The following is an 18,056-nucleotide window of genomic DNA, read 5'->3' as shown; positions in this document are numbered from 1 at the left end:
AAAGTTCAACTCCCCTGTGACTACAACTTTCCCTATTAGATCTTCTAGCTATTAAATATTCTTTGTAAATCAGCCCACCAATTCTGGACTTGGGAATAATCAATCTCTAAAATGTATCTTCAGAGCAGAGTTTTCAAATTTTGTTGAACATTTAACTTCACCAATTAACAAAACTGAGAATGCACCTTTAAAATATGTATATTATTTATGGGGTGCCTGGGTGGCTCAGTTGGTTAGGCATCCGACTTTGGCTCAGGTCATGATCTCACAGTTCATGGGTTCAAGCCCCATGTCAGGCTCTGTGCTGACAGCTCACAGCTTGGAGCCTGCTTCAGATTCTGTGTCTCCTTCTCTCTCTGCCCCTTCCTGGCTCGCGCTCTCTTGCACTCTACTTTCTCTCTCTCAAAAATAAATAAATATTAAAAAAAATTTTTTTAATGTATACTATTTATAAATTACACAGTAGCATTCTTATTCTGAGCTAAGCATCTCAAAGGACAGCATATACTTGGAGGAAGGTTCATCAATGATAGAATATTGTAAGGCCAAGTATCTGTTTTTTGGACTTAATTCAGATAAAACTACATAGCAGAGTATATAAATTCATTTAGCTAGGCCATATAAACTATAATATATCACAACGCACTGAAATATATCACTCAAAATGCAAACCGAAGAATGAGGGCGCCATTTTCAACTCCTCCTTGGATGAGAAACTGGACTCTCACTCTTCTCCCAGGATACTAGGTCACCCTTATATGACAAGAGTCTTCTGATATAAAGACCAAGTAAGGGTGCCACTGTCAGTCCATATGTCAAAGATAGTAAATACTAACTTTTATTTGTATTATGTTTTTAAAAATACTTTAAATTTTGAAGTAACTTTAGACTACATAAGTTTCAAAAGCAGTACACACAGAGTTCCTATATATTCTTCTCTCACCTCTTTCCTAATGTTAACATCCTATATAACCAACTAGCAATACCTAGAAATTAACATTGGTATAGTACTATTAACTAAACCAAAGACTGTATTTGAATTCATCAGTTTTCCACTAACATTCTTCCTCTGTTCCAGAATCCAATCTAAGATTCCACAATGCACTTAGTTGTTTGCTCTAATCAGTTAAAGTTCCCTAGTCTTCCCTTGTCTTTCATGATCCTGGCATCTTGGAGGAGTTCTGGTCAGTTATTTGGAAGAATGTTCCTTAATATATGTGAAGCTTTTTCATGATTAATTCCAAGTTATGCCTTTTTGGCAATCTACGACAGAAGTAAGGTGCCTTTTTCAGTGCATCAGATCAGTGCACCATTAAGACTTGATATGTTTTGTTACTGGTGATATTAACCCTTGATCACCTGGGTCAAGTTGGTGTCTGCTGAATTTCTATGAATTATATTGTTATTTATCTTTTTGCTCAAATTGTTCCAGTTTTGGCCTCCAAACTCTTTCAGGTTGCCTCCTGTGTCCCACCCAATATATTCCTATCCTCTTCTGAGCACTTTTTTACTTTCTGGTACCACAAAATGTTCCAAACTCATATTTTCTCAGTCCCAGCAATGGGAGCAACCACTTCTCCAAGGATCTTTGGTTCCCTTTATTGCAGAAGTTTTATTTCATTAAGTACATATATTGATGTAAATAGAATTCCTGTACTCCAGTGGATCATCTTATTTAACCTGTCTTCATGCAGAAATGATTTTAGAAAGCTCTGTTCTATAGCACTGCTACATAATGATAATTATTTTTTTGCTCTAACAAAATACTCAGCAATAATGACGGAACACTATTAATAGTCCACCACAGTTTTATCTCTATACCTTATAGACATGTGAGGCCTGCAACTCTGAACTCCAATAACTATAAGAAATGAGGATGTCAGAGCTACATAAACATACCTAGTCTAGGTAAGCACTGAGCACTACTCCACTAAAGAGAGGGTATTTCTTTTAGAAACAACCTCAATCAGTATTGTCAGAACAATAAGTATGTTTTTTAGGAAAACAAATATGGATAAAGACTCACACACAAAAAAAATTAGCATCTAATATGGGCTCACAGATGGTTTGTAGAAGTCTAGATTGTTTTAAGTTGAAGGAATGAGGTAATTGCAAAGAAAATTGCAAAGAGCCAGTAGGCCATAGCATACCCAAAAGGCTTTGGAGTTCAAACACTACCAGATAATTAGAGTTATATGATCAGATTCGCTAGCATATTTGGTTAGCATCGTGGTTCCAGTTATTCACCAGAAACACTGGCAGCCTCATTTAGTATGTTCATGACAGAAGTAACTGTAGGCAAGCCACTTTAATACCTTACTGGCTTAAATAAAACATAAATTTTCTTAAATAGACATGAAAGCATTTTAACATTTCTAGTTAAAGGGGCACCTGAGTGGCTTAGTCAGTTAAGCAGTTAAATGTCCAACTCTTCATTTCAGCTCAGCTCATGATCTCGTGGTCATGAGACTTAGCCCTGCGTCAGACTCTGTGCTAGGTGTGGAGCCTAATTGAAATTCTCTCTGCCCCTCCCTGCAATGTCCCCCTTCAAAAAAAGGTATACTCTCAAATACTCATACCTAAAGAAGTAAAAAGTAATCTAACGTAATAGTCCCCAAATATTTTATATTTTGCTTCAGAAAATGTGTCCTTTCATTGCACAAATATATTGATATAGGATTTTCACTTTATTAAGTTAATATTTTAAAATTAGTTTTGGTTCTCTGAGCATTCAGAACATGGAAGGAATTAGAAAAATAGCTACCAGAATTGGCCAACTTTGCAAACTATGCTGAAATTTTCCCTCAAAGTGTTCCACATGGTTGATTGACACAAATGTCTGCAAAATAATTTTTTCCAGTATTTCTTTATATTGTTTTACTTCCTGAATGTTACGTAGGCTAACAATATATACCAACACATCTTAGCAAAAAGTTTTCCATTTTATTAACTAAGAAACTGATGCACAAAAGTGACTTTTTATTTGTACAAAACAAACACAATACTGTAGTTTGCAATACAAATTTGCAATTTGTATCCTATTAGCGGACAATTCTACTCCCTCAAAACATCCAAAGAATACTATTTGCTGCTGACAGTTTTGAAGCATTACTACTCATTTTTAAGACTGTATGCTACCTTACATCTTGATGTCACTTATTAATTCATGGAATCCTAAAGACCACACTCTTAATAATCAGATGATTTAATGTGGCAGCTAAACTCTCAATGGTCTCCCTTTGTTGATTTATTGTCATTCCATGTAATTGATGATAATGATAATAAATAAAAGTAGCAGCAGTTGTAGATTACTGAGTCCTTACATGCATTATCTCTTCCTCCTCAACTTATTGAGGTATAACTGGTATATAAAAACTGCACATAATTAATGCATACAACCTGGTGGGTTTGGATACATTAACTCTTCTAATCATCACAATAATCCTCTTGAGAAACTAGAATTATTCCCATCCTATAGAAATGGAAACAAGTCTTAAAGAGTTAAAAAGTTTGCCCAAGGTCACACAAGGCTGAATATATCAGCCAGGACTAGACTCTTGGTCTAATCCAAAACCCAACATTTTACCTACTATGCCCTACTATGAAAAGAGCAGGCCATTTAGATGCCAGTGCCTAGCTTTCTCATACAACAAAAGCAACAAAAATTAGTGCAATCCACCATGGAGTTACTTTTCACTGAATGCCTATTATAAATATGGTACTAAGCTAGATGTTTCATCTACATTATATTAATGATATAGTTCACAATGATATGGTATCACCAAGTTAAATAACTTGCCCAATATCATAGCTAATTTAATGTAAAAAAACTGCAAGCAACACATTTAGGTTTGACTCTATAGCCCATATTCTTTTTTCCACCAGAAGCTACAACTGAACACACATGATTAAAACATTAAAACCTTAACCATTATCTTCTCTTTTAACAAAACTACATTTCTGGTGGATGAGGACAGACAACAGAGTATAAATATCTATAATTATTGTGCCTCTTCTGCAGATGAGAAAACTAAGTCACAAAAAGGGTTAGTAGTTTGTCAGAATCACATAATATATGGTGGGACAGATGTGAATTCCTATCTGTTCAATTGTGAACTTATGCTTTGGCCCCTTCCATTAAATATAGAAACAGTTTAAAGACTTCACTCAAAACATTTTAAGGAGGAAAACTCACACACACACACACACACACACACACACACACACACACACAAATATAAATCCATATGGAAAAGGCAGGGGATAACTACTAGTTATTACTAACAAATCAATATTATTAATTGATAATCTTTATAAAACAGTCTGAGAAGGTTGTGGGTATAATGCACAACTAACCAACAGCAAATAGTAAACTGTAACTGACAGTTCAAATTATATGTAAGCTAAAAATGGCAAGATGGCAATTTATAAACTAATTTATCACATTTCACAAGTATGGTATTTGAAAAAGCCCTCTGCTAGAATCCTAGACTCCTTGTACGTTGGTGAGTAAGAGAAATTCAGAAAGAATGAGGTTCTGAAGTACTATGGGGACCAGGAAATTCTTTAAAACAGAATATAGATCATATTAAATGAGACAGACAGGCAAGCTCATATGGTAGGCCTGGCCTATAATTCAGGTGATTTTTACACTAGATTTTCTCATTCATAAAACTACAGTATATGGAAAAAATTATCTGGAATATAATTTCCTAGAAATCAGAATAAGGAAGTGATCAACTCTGTCAAACGATGCTGAAAGGTTAAGTAAGATGAGAACTGATAGCTTCCCTCTGAATAATACAAGATGGAATTACCAAGGAAACTGATAAAACAATTAGTGAAGTAGTAGGAAAGAAAGTCTAATTGGGACAGGTTAAAAAGAAAAGGGGAATTGAGAAGTGAAGACAGTAAACATACAGATAATAAATATTTACTAAATATCTGTGTGTCAGATGCTTGAGATATATTAGTCAACACAAGTACAAAATCCAATTCTTCATGGTGCTTATATTCCAGCAGAAGAAAGACAATACATAGTAAATAAAGGAAGAAGTAAATTATATATGTTAGAATGTAATTGTGCTACAAAAATAAAGAGTAACTTTTTAGTTGTTGGAGAGCTGACGAAAAAGAGAAAATAACTACTTGAAAGAGAAGAAACTGATTAGGCAAGACTTATAAAGTCAACATAATTGGGTGTTTTACTCTAGCCAAGTTTAGCTGGTCAGGGCAAGTGTGTAATATATGAGGAATGGGACTAAAACACAGATAAGGTTCTAATAAGCAAATATGACACAGGAAGAGAGAATTAACGGAGTTAAGATTTTTATATGAAAGATGATCACAGTGATTATTAAGCACACTATCAGAGCTATTCAGCTTCACTTCTGCCACGTCTAGGAGAAGTGAAGTCATGTCTAGGAGACAATGGAGAGTTGAAAATTGGTGTGGTCAATAGACTGGAAATTGTAATGAGGTTAAAAAAATGGGGGTGCAGGATGAGTACTGGAATGAAGTTGTAGTCACAGAAAGAGATGGCTGAAATTAGATTTGAGAGGCGGCAAAGGTCTAGGAATGGTCATGGAGAAAGATGGCTGGAGGGGAATGGAGGAAAAGATCACTGGGAATGAAGAGGTCCAGAGTGTCCAGAGTGTTGAATATATCACCTACACAGAATTTGAAGTCACTAAGAATTGTGATGGGAATAACATTTGGGAGGAATAAAGTGAATAGGTTGGTAGAGGTCCACAACATGATAATATAGATGGAATAGTTTGCTGTCATGTGCTTCAAAGGAGCTCAGGGTTTTGAGTGAGGAGGGTGAATAAATGATGGGAAAGCAGCTATAAAGATATTAGAGGTTACCTGCCAATGGTATCATCCTATATTACATAAAGCAAGAAATTAAAAACAGCCAGTAAGGGGAGGGCTACAAAAGCATCTCTTACGAATATGCAGATCTGAGTGACAACAATAAAATAAAGGGAACATTAAGAGGAAGAGCCTGAGGACACAGGAGTTTTTTGCTGATTAAAGACCACAAGTTTCAAAAGACAAAGTAGAAATATGGGTGCTTGTAAAGGGATAACTGACTCGAATTTGAGGATAAAAAAGACAAAAGGAGATAAGAATGCAGATGATAATGAGTGACCTGACAGTTGGCCTTTAATTCCTGTCATGGATTGCAGGTAGAAAAATGATTTTACCAGAATGCAAAAATCTTAAATCCAGTTCTAATTTTAAGTGTATTTTCTTAGAATTTCATTCATATCTTCCAGATTATGACAAAACAAGAAAAATATTTTCATAAACACCTTTGAACGTGGCCCATAACAGTATGTGAGTTATTTTATGGCACTAATACACAGTTTCCGGAAAGTTCCAAATGGCAACCCATATAGGAGAAATTCGATTTATGACCCACAATGATCTCACAAAGGCTTATTTGTGTAAGAAACTCTGGGCATGAATGTATCAGGTCAAATTTACACAGTCACTCATGGATGCCTGCATTTAGAGAAAAGCAATCTAAAAGATTTCTTAGAAGAAATCAAATGCTTTATTAACAGTCATAACCAATTGTTTAGCAAGCCATATTAATATTTATTTCTTGATATAAGATTTAAAAATTAAGAGTTTAAAAGGAAAAGGATCTGTGTTCAGAAAAGGCTGAAAGACTTTATATAAAACCTGGCTACCAAGTAATTTAAGGGGAAAGGGTTGGTTAATATCAGCTTTCAACTAACTGCATCAAATATATCAGGAAAGGTCTTTGAAAACAAAAAACCAGAATAGTAGTTGCATGAATGCTAATATGTGTGTGGATAAAAGATAAAGCAGGTGAAACATATTGTATTTTGATGAAGAAAGATTTCATTTTATCATATATTTAGCAGTATGATTCATTCAACTACTATCTTTCCAATTTAGTCAAGTAACCTTCTTTAATTTAAAAATAAAAGATGAGACATCTTCCTGAATCATAAGCTGGTGACTTACACTGCTTCAGGTAATCTGAGAATGCGAAGCAAAAAGTAAAAATAATTTAGTTTACATCTGATGGGGATACTTTGGAAAAGGCATTTTATATCTACATGGCTATGTTTCTACACACTTCAAAACAAACTGATACTCAAACTATACACAGTAACAAACTTAAGTACAGAGTAGGGAAAGGTAAACGATATATATATGCTAATTAATTTCTTTCTTCAAATCAAATAAGTAGTAATATTAGAATATTAGAATATTAGTAGGTAGTGAAACTGGAAGATACCTAGACAGTTTATTAGTACGCATTCACAAGTTCAACAAGTATTTCCTGAAGACAGATGTAATAAGTATTGTTCTAAATACTGAGGATACTGCAATTAACAAAAAAAAAGTGCCTGCTTTCATGGAGCTTTCATTCTATTTTAACACTATAGACAATTTTAGGGTAAACCTCTGGAAGGAATTCAATTTTGAAAAATTTTGAAAAATTTCTGAATAATATTCAAAGCTAGTTAAAAGTTCATCTCTGTAGTAATATACCCTCCCCCCCCCCATTTATTCAACTCTGAAAAAGTATTTTTGACTAGCTTCTAATTATGAGGGATTTGCCAAACTGTTTAGTATTTAAGTTTCCTCCAATCTATTATTAAACACTACAAGGAAACTAATCGCTGAAAGTGTCCATGGTTCATAAAAGGGAAAATGGAAGTGTAGAAGAAATACAGCATTTCTCATAGTCCTCTCTAGTCTGCCTAATTCAATTAAAATAACTCTAATCCTAGCTGGCTAATAAGTATAGAATAGGAAAGTCTTCCTACTTAGTACATAAAAGAATCTGGGTGCTCCTCACACAGAACACTTTTTAACTTTTTTTTTTTTTTAACTTCCTGAGGATTCAAATGTTTGTAATAGAACTAAAAGACACATTACTTAACTTCTCTGTGTTTCACTGTCTCTACCTGTTAAAATGATAACAGTACCTACCTCTTAACATTGTTTTCAGATTAAACAAGATTAAGGCATAAAAAGGTTTCAGTGCTCAGTCATAACTGATGATATCAACCATCTCATTACCCTGTGTAGTGGGTTCTTAATAACAGTTTATACTTATCATTATCTTCGTCCCTAAAACCACAGTTAGGAAAAATAATAAACAAGCTATAATAAAGCTATTAAAAGATTTCTTTACATTTTGGCAAGATGATTAATATGCATATATTCCTCAAACTAAGCAAAAGATCAGTATCTGTTGAGTATCAGTAACATTAATGTTACTAATATCCAGAATTCCTGAAAATGGCTGAGTTTGGGAAATTTTCAGGAATCAAATAAAAGATCCACCAACAATATGCTTTATCAACATTTTATTTATTACTCCAAAGGCTCAGAAGTGTTTCTTATCTTTAAAAACATGTTTATGCCTTTTATTTTCAAGTAGAGTTAACAGTGGAATTAAATAAACAGAGACGTTATCATCACTTAAAGATACTATTATTATCTTCTCGCCTTATCCTAATCCAGACCATATTGGAAACCTCTAAAATGATTTTATTCAAAGAAAATTAAAAAATAAAGAACAAAAACAAAACCAAGTAAAGGAGCAGAAAAGTCCTTATGTTTAATTAAATTTGGAAAATCATGTTGGACTACAAATGAAGGAATTAACAAAGATAAGACCTGAAGTTAAAGCAAAAATACTAATAAGAACCTTTCATTTAAAAACTTTGCAATCCTTCAAAGATCGGGAAGAAAGCCAAGATTCACCTCAAATGGAGAGGTCACTAAATATCCATGAACACTCACCCAACCATTGGTAGGAGACCTCTTGAAGACCCAGATGCTTGAATCAGCTGAAATAGTACCAAGTGTTTACTGATTACTCTTAATAGGGCAATGGAGCACAGGTTACTCCATACTATCAAAAATTATAGGTCATAACTATTGATAATTCCAGCGACTACCATTATAAATTACTCAAGGAAAAGAAGACTGAGTAAAGAGTTCTAAGGTGAAACCGTGTGCATGTATGTAAATGTGTACATTTCCTCCAGCTCTATTAGTGATATAAGTCTGATAACATAATTCTTGTAAGTGTAAGTACACTGGCAGAATAAAATTTTTTAAATTAATATGTTATAAACTTCTTAAGGAAAGCATGTAAAATATTAATATGGGTTCAAATAGAAAATTTCTAAAAAAAATAATGTTTTTTTAAAGACAATGCCGATTTCTCAACACTAAGCACTTTAGTAACATACAGGAAAATATTTTCAGTCTCCTGCACTTAAAAAAAAATATACAGTTCTTAACCTTAGGTCTTTTAATACACTAATGATTCTTCTAATAAAAGAATTCTCATATTTCAACACATAAAACTCATAACACTGAGGACTAAACAAAAGCCTCCTTGCTCAAAGGTGAAGACTATTTTCAACATTATTGATTAAAATCTAAAAGTTATCAACTTAATAGAACAGTATCTGATGTTAACCTAATTTCAAAGAGGAGTAAAGCAGGGTCAACACCTAGATGAAATACAATAATGTTTTTCTCAGTCTCTGGAAAGTGGGAGGCAGAATGATAACCCTTCCCATCTTACATTCCTCCTATATCATGACTCACTCCAAAGATCTATGTGGTAAAAATTAAGACACTCTACTACTGCAGAAATTGCCAAGAACAAAAAATGGAAGGTTCTATATTTCTATATTTTTCTCAAGCAACTAAGATATAAAAACTACTCTCTGATACATGTGTATCAAGTAAGGTAACAAGTGAAACAAGCCTCATTTGGTTTAAATAGTTTAGACAGGTGAGTAAAAAAGAACATTTGACATTTAGGGTCAAGTAAGCATATTCAAGCTACCAAAGAAACACTGAAATCCCAAGCCAGCAAAAATACTCCAATCTGGCTGATAAATGACTTAACTGTTAGATTTCTAAAGACAGCTTTACAGTATAATATATCTATCACTCATTGAACATGAAAGAACTTTTGAAGTCTTGAGAACAGCAACAAAATAAAGACAGAAGCATAAAAACACTTCCTGTCTGCCTATAGTAGATGAGGAAAATATCTGATAGTGTCAGGGACAGATTTGAGAAAAAAGTGGAGAAAAGGAATGGCTAATAGAAGACTAGCCCTACAGTAACTAAGAATTCTAATGTCCTAATATGAAGAAAAACTAAAGATAAAAAAAGAAATAATCAAAAATGGAGTAAAGACTGACAAAAAAAAAACTTGCGTGTGAGAAAACTGCAAACATTTTAGACCTCTACTGCAAATTTTAAATGACAAAGTATACCAATATTACCTTTCTTTCGAAAGAGTGCATTTAGGTAATTTTCTGCTTGGCATTCAATCTTTTCAGTGTTGGACTGGCCCTGAGATGATAATTCCTCTGTTGGTGTTGACTGTGAAGAATCAAGAGATGGTATACAATCCTAAAATTATAAGAAAACAACATAAAAAATCACTTTTTATTATACATGAAATTCCATTAAAAATTGCAAAAAAATATTCTCTAAATGTTCATTTATTCTATCAAATTATATAGAGAGAACATAAAATTTGGGACAGGAGTCAGGAGAAAAGAAATTTAGCTTTGATACCAAATTAGCCTTATTTTTTGGCAAAACTACAGTCAAAAATGGAGGGGGGAGCAGAGTAGATAAAATATATTGCTAAATAAATTCATTAGATAGCAATGCCAATAATGAGAGTTGTAACAACAAACCAGGTATGTTTACCCACTAATCTGACCAAAATGGGTACAGGTTCTCAAGTTGTCATTTCTTTTCAGCCTTTCTCACACCAGTAAAGAATTAGGACTTTCCACCATACAAGAAGATGCTGCTTGTCTAGTTTATGCCTTGTTTATATTAGACACTAAATATTTAATCATTTACACAGGAAATAACTGTGATATCCAAAAGACTTCAAGAGAGTAAAAGGCTAAAAAGTAGTGCCGCATTATCCTCCAGCTACAGATTCCTAAGAAAGACTACAGGGTGGTCTCAAATCAAACTAGGCCTCTAAACTCACTGTCATCTACCTAAATACAAAACAGATCTAAACTGAACTTCATGAGTCAGGGAGCTATAAGGAAGAAATGTGAAATAAGCAAAAAAGATGAGTGTTTTGTGATTTCACCTGCAAGTTAAGCTAAATGTTAGACTTTAAAATATTCTTCACATTACCAAAATCAAGTATTTAAATTTCCACTGTAAATCACCAATTTTCAGAAAAAATTCAGTTAAAAAATTGTGTTACAATTGTGCAATTAGTTTAGAAATAATTTCATAGCACTAAAACTTACACTGACTGCTTCTCTCTGTAGATTACAAAATGAACATTTTTCATCCATAGACCAGTCAGTCAGCTCTTCTGGTTCACAGTCTTTAAAAGAGGGAAAAATATTCATTAAGTATACTAACTTTATTAAAACAAATAAAATTACCACTCTCCACAGCAATGGCTCATATAAAAAAACTAACTACTAATAGTAAAGGGAGAAGGCCTAACTTTGAAATTAAAGTGATGACCTCTAGAAAGAAATAAACAGAGAAGGCTGTAAGGAGAGTAATTTGCACTATTAATGGGACAAAGTATCAAGAACAATGAGCTGGTTATAAATTAATTTTCTAACAATAGGGTCTTAAGTATCATCTAACCTTCTAAAAGATTCAATTTATCATTACCTATTAATTTTTAATTTTCACTATGAAAGAAATCAAAACAGGGAGATATGGGGGCAAAATAAATAAATTTTGCACATCATGAAAGCAACATAAAACAGAGAAAATGGAGTAAAGCACCAGAAAAGCCCATAGATTTGAGAAAATGGAATGCTGTCCAAAAAAATAGAAATCCATAGCTAAAGAGATCCGATTTTTATTACGTTGTTTAAAGGTGTTGTTGCAAGAGTTAGAGTAGAAGGCAGGTAAACATGTTATATTATTCAACACAAAACATTTTTTTTTCACAAGAATGTTTCATATAAGTCAACTATTATAATACAAAGTTTGTGCAAAACAAACATATAATGAAGAAATTTTATGAAGATAGAATATCATTGCCATCCTAACTATACTTGGTATAGACAGTGATTTTTCAAAGTTCCTTCTTGCAGTAAAACTCTCCATCTCTTTTCCCAAATAAATTTTTACACAGAACCTCAAATATATGAAACCATTATCACCTGAGGCAGTTACCCTGGTACTAATTTGAAAAGCACTGGGGTATACCACAGTAATTTTCCCTCATACTTTTGAAATACATAATGAAGTTGAATACATGTTTCTACTAAACTACACAGAAAATAAGCTTACTTTTGTTGGAATAATAATAAATAAATAAGAGTGAGGATCAGCCTCTAAGCAATTTTTGCATCAAACCAGATACACAAATCAGAGTAGAAGATAGTATGATGTGATGGAGTATAAAGTGTATAGTGATAGCTCCCTTAGGTTTTAACAGTGGTCCAGAAATATTTCTATTATTTATCTAAACTTTGAAATGGTAGGAAATGGGAGCATGAAACCCAGTATAGGGCAATGTAAAGATAACTGGATTTAAAGTCTCCAAAAATCTGTAATGGAACTTACTGGTTGTAACCTTGTCAAGTCACAATGTTTTTGTTTTAATTTTCACATCTGTAAAGTAAGGATCCCACTACCTAACTTGTGGATCACATGAAAAAATGTGAAAATATTTTATAAACTATAAAACACCATGCAAAGGCTAGTTACTATCAAAACAGGGTCATCAGTCATTATTTTTTAAATCTATACAATCACAAATATATTTAATAAGGTTAATTTGCATAAGACAGATAATTTTAATATATCAGTTTAAGAAAACTGATCACTTTTTTGTAAACAACCTGATTAATCAAAAGTTTAAGCAATCTATACAATTAGAAACCCAGAACTGTAGTTATGTAGGTGTATAATTTTCTTCAACCTTTCAGCCTGTCACTATAGAATAATACATTCACACTTCGGAATGTGGAATTGTGCAATGTCTCTTCCTGATCAGTGGAATGAATGTGGGAGAAGTGGAAGTATACTCTTCCAAGCTGATGCTTTAAAAGGTATGGCAAGTTCCCCCAGTTCTGTTGAGTTTCTACCTTGCAACACGAAAAGAACTTGCCCAACACAGCCATTACTCCTTCCGACTGGCACCTGGAATCATCAGGAGAAGTGATTCCTGAAGTCCAGTGAATCAGATCACCCAATGAGCAAGCAATAGATTTTAGAGCTCTTTGTTATGCAGTATTACTGTGCAAAAACTTGACTCATAGGCTAAGCATAATAACTTTGATAGATCAAGGAAAACTTATTCCTTTTTTATTATGGCCTCATGAATAAAAAGTATGAAAGATATCTAGCACTGTGCTTTTTAAAAAAATAGCTGGTAGTCCTGGAGAAGAGGTATTTTTGAAAAACTATTATAAGGTTTCATGAAGTTTCAGTGATAAATATGTTGAACTGAGGAACTTTGGATTAATTAAAACAATTACCAGCTGTAAAATAAATTGGGCATGCTCAGATTATCTCATTTATTTTAGTTATTTTAGAAGTTCTTCACAGAGATGTTAATTAAAGTAAATCCCTATGTGGTTACATAAACAGCACTGAATAAATCAAAATTATATAAATGCCATTAAATTTTGCTGGGTTAAAAAAACTATGACTTTACTTACAAATATTTAATAACTACTCTTTCTACATCAACTTTTGATTTTGAGTTCAAATAAATGATGATGAGACACATTTTTTTTTATTTATTGGAAAAAAATTTTTGAAAAACTCTAAGCCAGATTTGTTTGTCTAGATTATCTTTTCATGTCACAAAAAATACTGCAACAAAATACATTAATTTTATCTCTCAAACAAAGTAAGACAATAAATCAGATATCCCTAAAATAAGTTGCCTCTTATTCTGAAATTTTAATAAATGAAGCTATAAATTCAAAAAGGGCCAAAGTTTGTATCTCACAGAAAAGGCAATGTCATAATGAAAACGGATAGTAAATGACTAACAAAAGATCAACATTTTCACCATGGGTATATAATCATGGGCAAAGTTTGGTTCTAATCATTTTACCTAATCTATCTTGGAAAGATAACAGACTTTGAAATTAGAGAGCCTTGGAACTGAGATATCTTTCCAAATACTAGATGTGGCCTTTGGCAAGTTACTTTCCCTGGCGTCAATTTCCTCATCCGTTAAAATGAGGATAATAATTACACCTTAAGACTATAGTAACAAAATTAAACAAGAATGTATGAAGAACACCTAACAAGTCCAATTGGTGGTACTCTCATTTTCTTTTAGATAATCATACTTCCTTTGAATGTTTTTATTCTCTTCAGTACCTTTAACCACAAGAAATAAATGTAAAGTTCCCAAAGACAAAGCCCAATGAAAAGTGAAAAAAGAGAATACTGAACTAGATTGATCATGAAGGTCATGAAAAAGTAGTTATAACTATGTTGATTTTTTTTTAATTTTATAAATGTTCATTCACTTTTGAGAGAGAGAGAGATAGAGAGAGAGACAGCGTGCCCAGGAGTGAGCATGAGCGGTGGAGGGGCAGAGAGGGAGGGAGATACAGAATCCAAAGCAGGCTCCAGGCTCTGAGCTGTCCACACAGAGCCTGAGGTAGGGCTCCAACTCACAAACCAGGAGACCATGACCTGAGCTGAAGTTGAATGCTTAACCAACTGAGCCACCCAGGTTACCCCTAACAAATGCTGACTTTGAGGGAAGATACTGAACATTGGGCAATGTTATTAAAAAATAAAATTTCATTATGAAATTACATAGTAACTATACTGAAAAGTACAAAGAAGAAAAACTATTTGTAATCCCATCATCCAGAGATAATGATTAACATTTTGCAATATATCCTTCCAGTTTATATTCTAGGTCTTTTCAAAAATGAGCATCAGCAGATTCTTTGAAAACATCAATAAAAGTGATAAACCTCTACCCAGCCTAACCAAGTAAAGAAAAAGAAAATATCAGAAGTGAAAGATGGGCCATCACTACAGATTCTATGAATAATAAAAAAAATAAAAAAATATTATGAACAATATTAGTTGGACAAATTCCTTGAAAGACACTATCTACCAAATTTCAAACAAAAAATAGAAAATCTCAATAGGACTATATCTACTAAAGAAATTAAATCAATAATCAATAACCTACCAAAACAAGAAAACTCCAATCCAGATGGTTTCTCTACAATCTGTTCCAGAAAATAAAAGCAGAAGGAAAACTTCCTCATTCTATCATTATTATCTATCATCATTACCTAACTACCAAAAACTGTCTGAACAGACACCTCATCCAAGGATATATGCAGATCGCAAATAAGCTTATGAAAAGATGCTCAATATCATTTGCCAAGATGCTCAATATCATATGCTGCTAGAGAATTGCAAATTAAGATGAGCTACCACTACACAGCTACTAGAATAGTTTAAGTCCGAAACACTGACAACATCAAATGCTGGTGTGGATGCAGAGCAAAAGGAACTTAAATTCATCACTGGTAAGAACACAAAATAGTACGGCCACTTTGGAAGATAAGTCTTACAGTTTCTTCAAAGTTTAACATAATCTTTCCATACTTATCTAGCAATGGGGCTCCTAAGTATTTACACTAATGAGCTGGAAAGTTATGTCTACATAAAACCTGTACACAAATGTTTACAGTAGCTTTATTAGTAATTACCAAAACTTGGAAGTGACCCAAATGTCTTTTAAGTAGACTGTGGTACATCTAACCAAGGCAGTATTATTCAGTAATAAAAAAAAATGAGCTGTGATGCCATGAAAAGACACAGGAAACTTATATGCATATTGTTCAGTGAAAGAAGTGAGTCTGAAAAGACTAAATACTGTATGATTTCAATTATATGACATTATGGAGAAGAAAAAAAAAAACAGTAAAAAGAGCAGAGGATTGGGGACAGAGGAAAGAACTAAAAAGGTGATGAATACAGGTGATTTTTAGGCCAGTGAAACTATTGTGTTGGATATTATAGTGTGGATACATGACTGTGCATTTGCCAAAATGCAGACAACTGTACAACATGTATACTTAACTATGAGGCTTTAATTAATAAAATATATTGATATTGGCTCATTAACTGTAACAAATGTACCACACTAATGAAAGATATTAATATAGAGAAACCTTGAAGGGGGATTATATGGGAAATCTTTGTACTTTCTACTTGATTTTTTTCTGTAAATTTAAACTGCTCCAAAAATGCTATTTAAAAAATTAGGATATTGGGGCGCTTGGGTGGCGCAGTCGGTTAAGCGTCCGACTTCAGCCAGGTCATGATCTCGCGGTCCGTGAGTTCGAGCCCCGCGTCAGGCTCTGGGCTGATGGCTCAGAGCCTGGAGCCTGTTTCTGATTCTGTGTCTCCCTCTCTCTCTGCCCCTCCTCCGTTCATGCTCTGTCTCTCTCTGTCCCAAAAATAAATAAAAACGTTGAAAAAAAAATTTTTAAAAATTAGGATATTATACACATGTTTATTTGTCACAAATATTTCCTATGCTCAAATATACTTCTAAATCATTTTTAACAGATACGCATGGTTCATCAAACAGATGCATCGTAACTTATTTAATCAATACCCTATTTTTGGATACTTAGTGTTGGGATTATAAATAGCATGATGAATACACTTGGATAAGTTTTTGTGTACACATTGATAAGAGCTAATATAATTTACCTAACTATAAAATACAGCAATATTAGATTCTCTGGTTTTAATATAGATAATCAATTCATATTAGAAAACTACTGACAATACTAGGCCATGAATTCCTAGTAGTTCCTTTCCTCACCGCTAATCACAGTTCCTTACACAAAATAAGCATTCAAAATATTTCATCTAACAAAAAGGTAATACACAATGGGGAAAAAGACATCTCTTCAATAAATGCTAAGAAAACCAGATAGCTACATGTAAAAGAATGAAATTTTCTTACATCATACACAAAAATAAAGTCAAAATGGATTAATGACCTAATTGTGAGACCTGAAACCTTAAAATTCCTAAAAGAGAACACAAGCAGTAATTTCTCTGACATCAGTGGTAGCAATATTTTTCTAGATATGTCTCCTAGGGCAAAGGAAACAAAAACAAAAATAAACTATTGGGACCACATCAAAATAAAAAGTTTCTGCAGAGAAAATGAAACCATCAACAAAGCAAAAAGACAATCTACAGAATGGGAAAAGATATTTGCAAATGATATATCTGATAAGAGGTTAACATCCAAAATATATAAAGAATTTATTCATCTCAAAAACAAAAAAACCACAAATAATCCACCTAAAATATGAACATGAATAGACATTTTTCCAAATGACCACAGGCACATGAAAAGATGCTCAACATCACTCATCATCACGGAAGCAAATCAAAAGTACAATGAGATATCACCTTATACCTGTCAGAATGGCTAAAATCAAAAAGGCAAACAAGTGATGGGTATTAAGGAGGGCACTTGTTGTGATGAACGCTGGGTGTTGTATGTAAGTGATGAATCACTAAATTCTATACCTGAAACTAATATTACACTGTATGTTAACTGACTAAATTTAAATAAAAACTTGATTTAAAAAATGCAAGAAACAACAAGAGTTGGAGAGGATGTAGAGAAAAAGAAACTCTTGTACACTGTTAGTGGGAAGAAAAATTGGTACATCAGTGTGGAGAGTCTTCAAAAAATTAAAAATAGAAATGCCATATGATCCAGTAATTCCAATACTATTTACCCCAAAAAAACCCAAAACACTAATTCAAAAAGATACATGCACGCCTATGTTTTACTGAAGCATTATTTATAATAACCTAAAGATGGGAAGCAACCCAGTGTCCACTGATAGATGAATGGATAAGAAAGATGTGAGATGCACATACATACTAAAATATTACACAGCCTTAAAAAAGGATGAGATTATGCCATTTATGACAGCATGGGTGGACCTAGAGAGTATTATAAGTGAAACAAGTCAGACTGGGAA

At 33.2% G+C, this 18,056-nt stretch overlaps 1 protein-coding gene across 12 annotated transcripts in view; it reads right to left on the bottom strand.

Moving 5' to 3' along the window:
* Positions 1–18,056, bottom strand: part of LCORL (ligand dependent nuclear receptor corepressor like) — a 166,750-nt gene that overhangs the window by 93,587 nt on the left and 55,107 nt on the right. For 9 of the 12 annotated variants that reach the window (XM_023253275.2, XM_045056553.1, XM_045056554.1 and 6 more), the window contains exons 3-4: positions 11,316–11,395; positions 10,311–10,440 (exon numbers count right to left, since the gene is read on the bottom strand). In XM_023253275.2, the coding sequence (XP_023109043.2) occupies positions 10,311–10,440; positions 11,316–11,395 (210 nt within the window). The remainder of the gene's footprint in view (positions 1–10,310; positions 10,441–11,315; positions 11,396–18,056) is intronic. The other 3 variants (XM_023253278.2, XM_023253277.2, XM_045056552.1) reach the window with 1 other exon arrangement.

The sequence above is a fragment of the Felis catus genome, chromosome B1 (genome assembly GCF_018350175.1).
Source record: "Felis catus isolate Fca126 chromosome B1, F.catus_Fca126_mat1.0, whole genome shotgun sequence".
In the NCBI taxonomy this organism is placed as follows: Eukaryota; Metazoa; Chordata; class Mammalia; order Carnivora; family Felidae; genus Felis; species Felis catus.
This window is presented reverse-complemented; position numbering and strand designations above follow the sequence as displayed.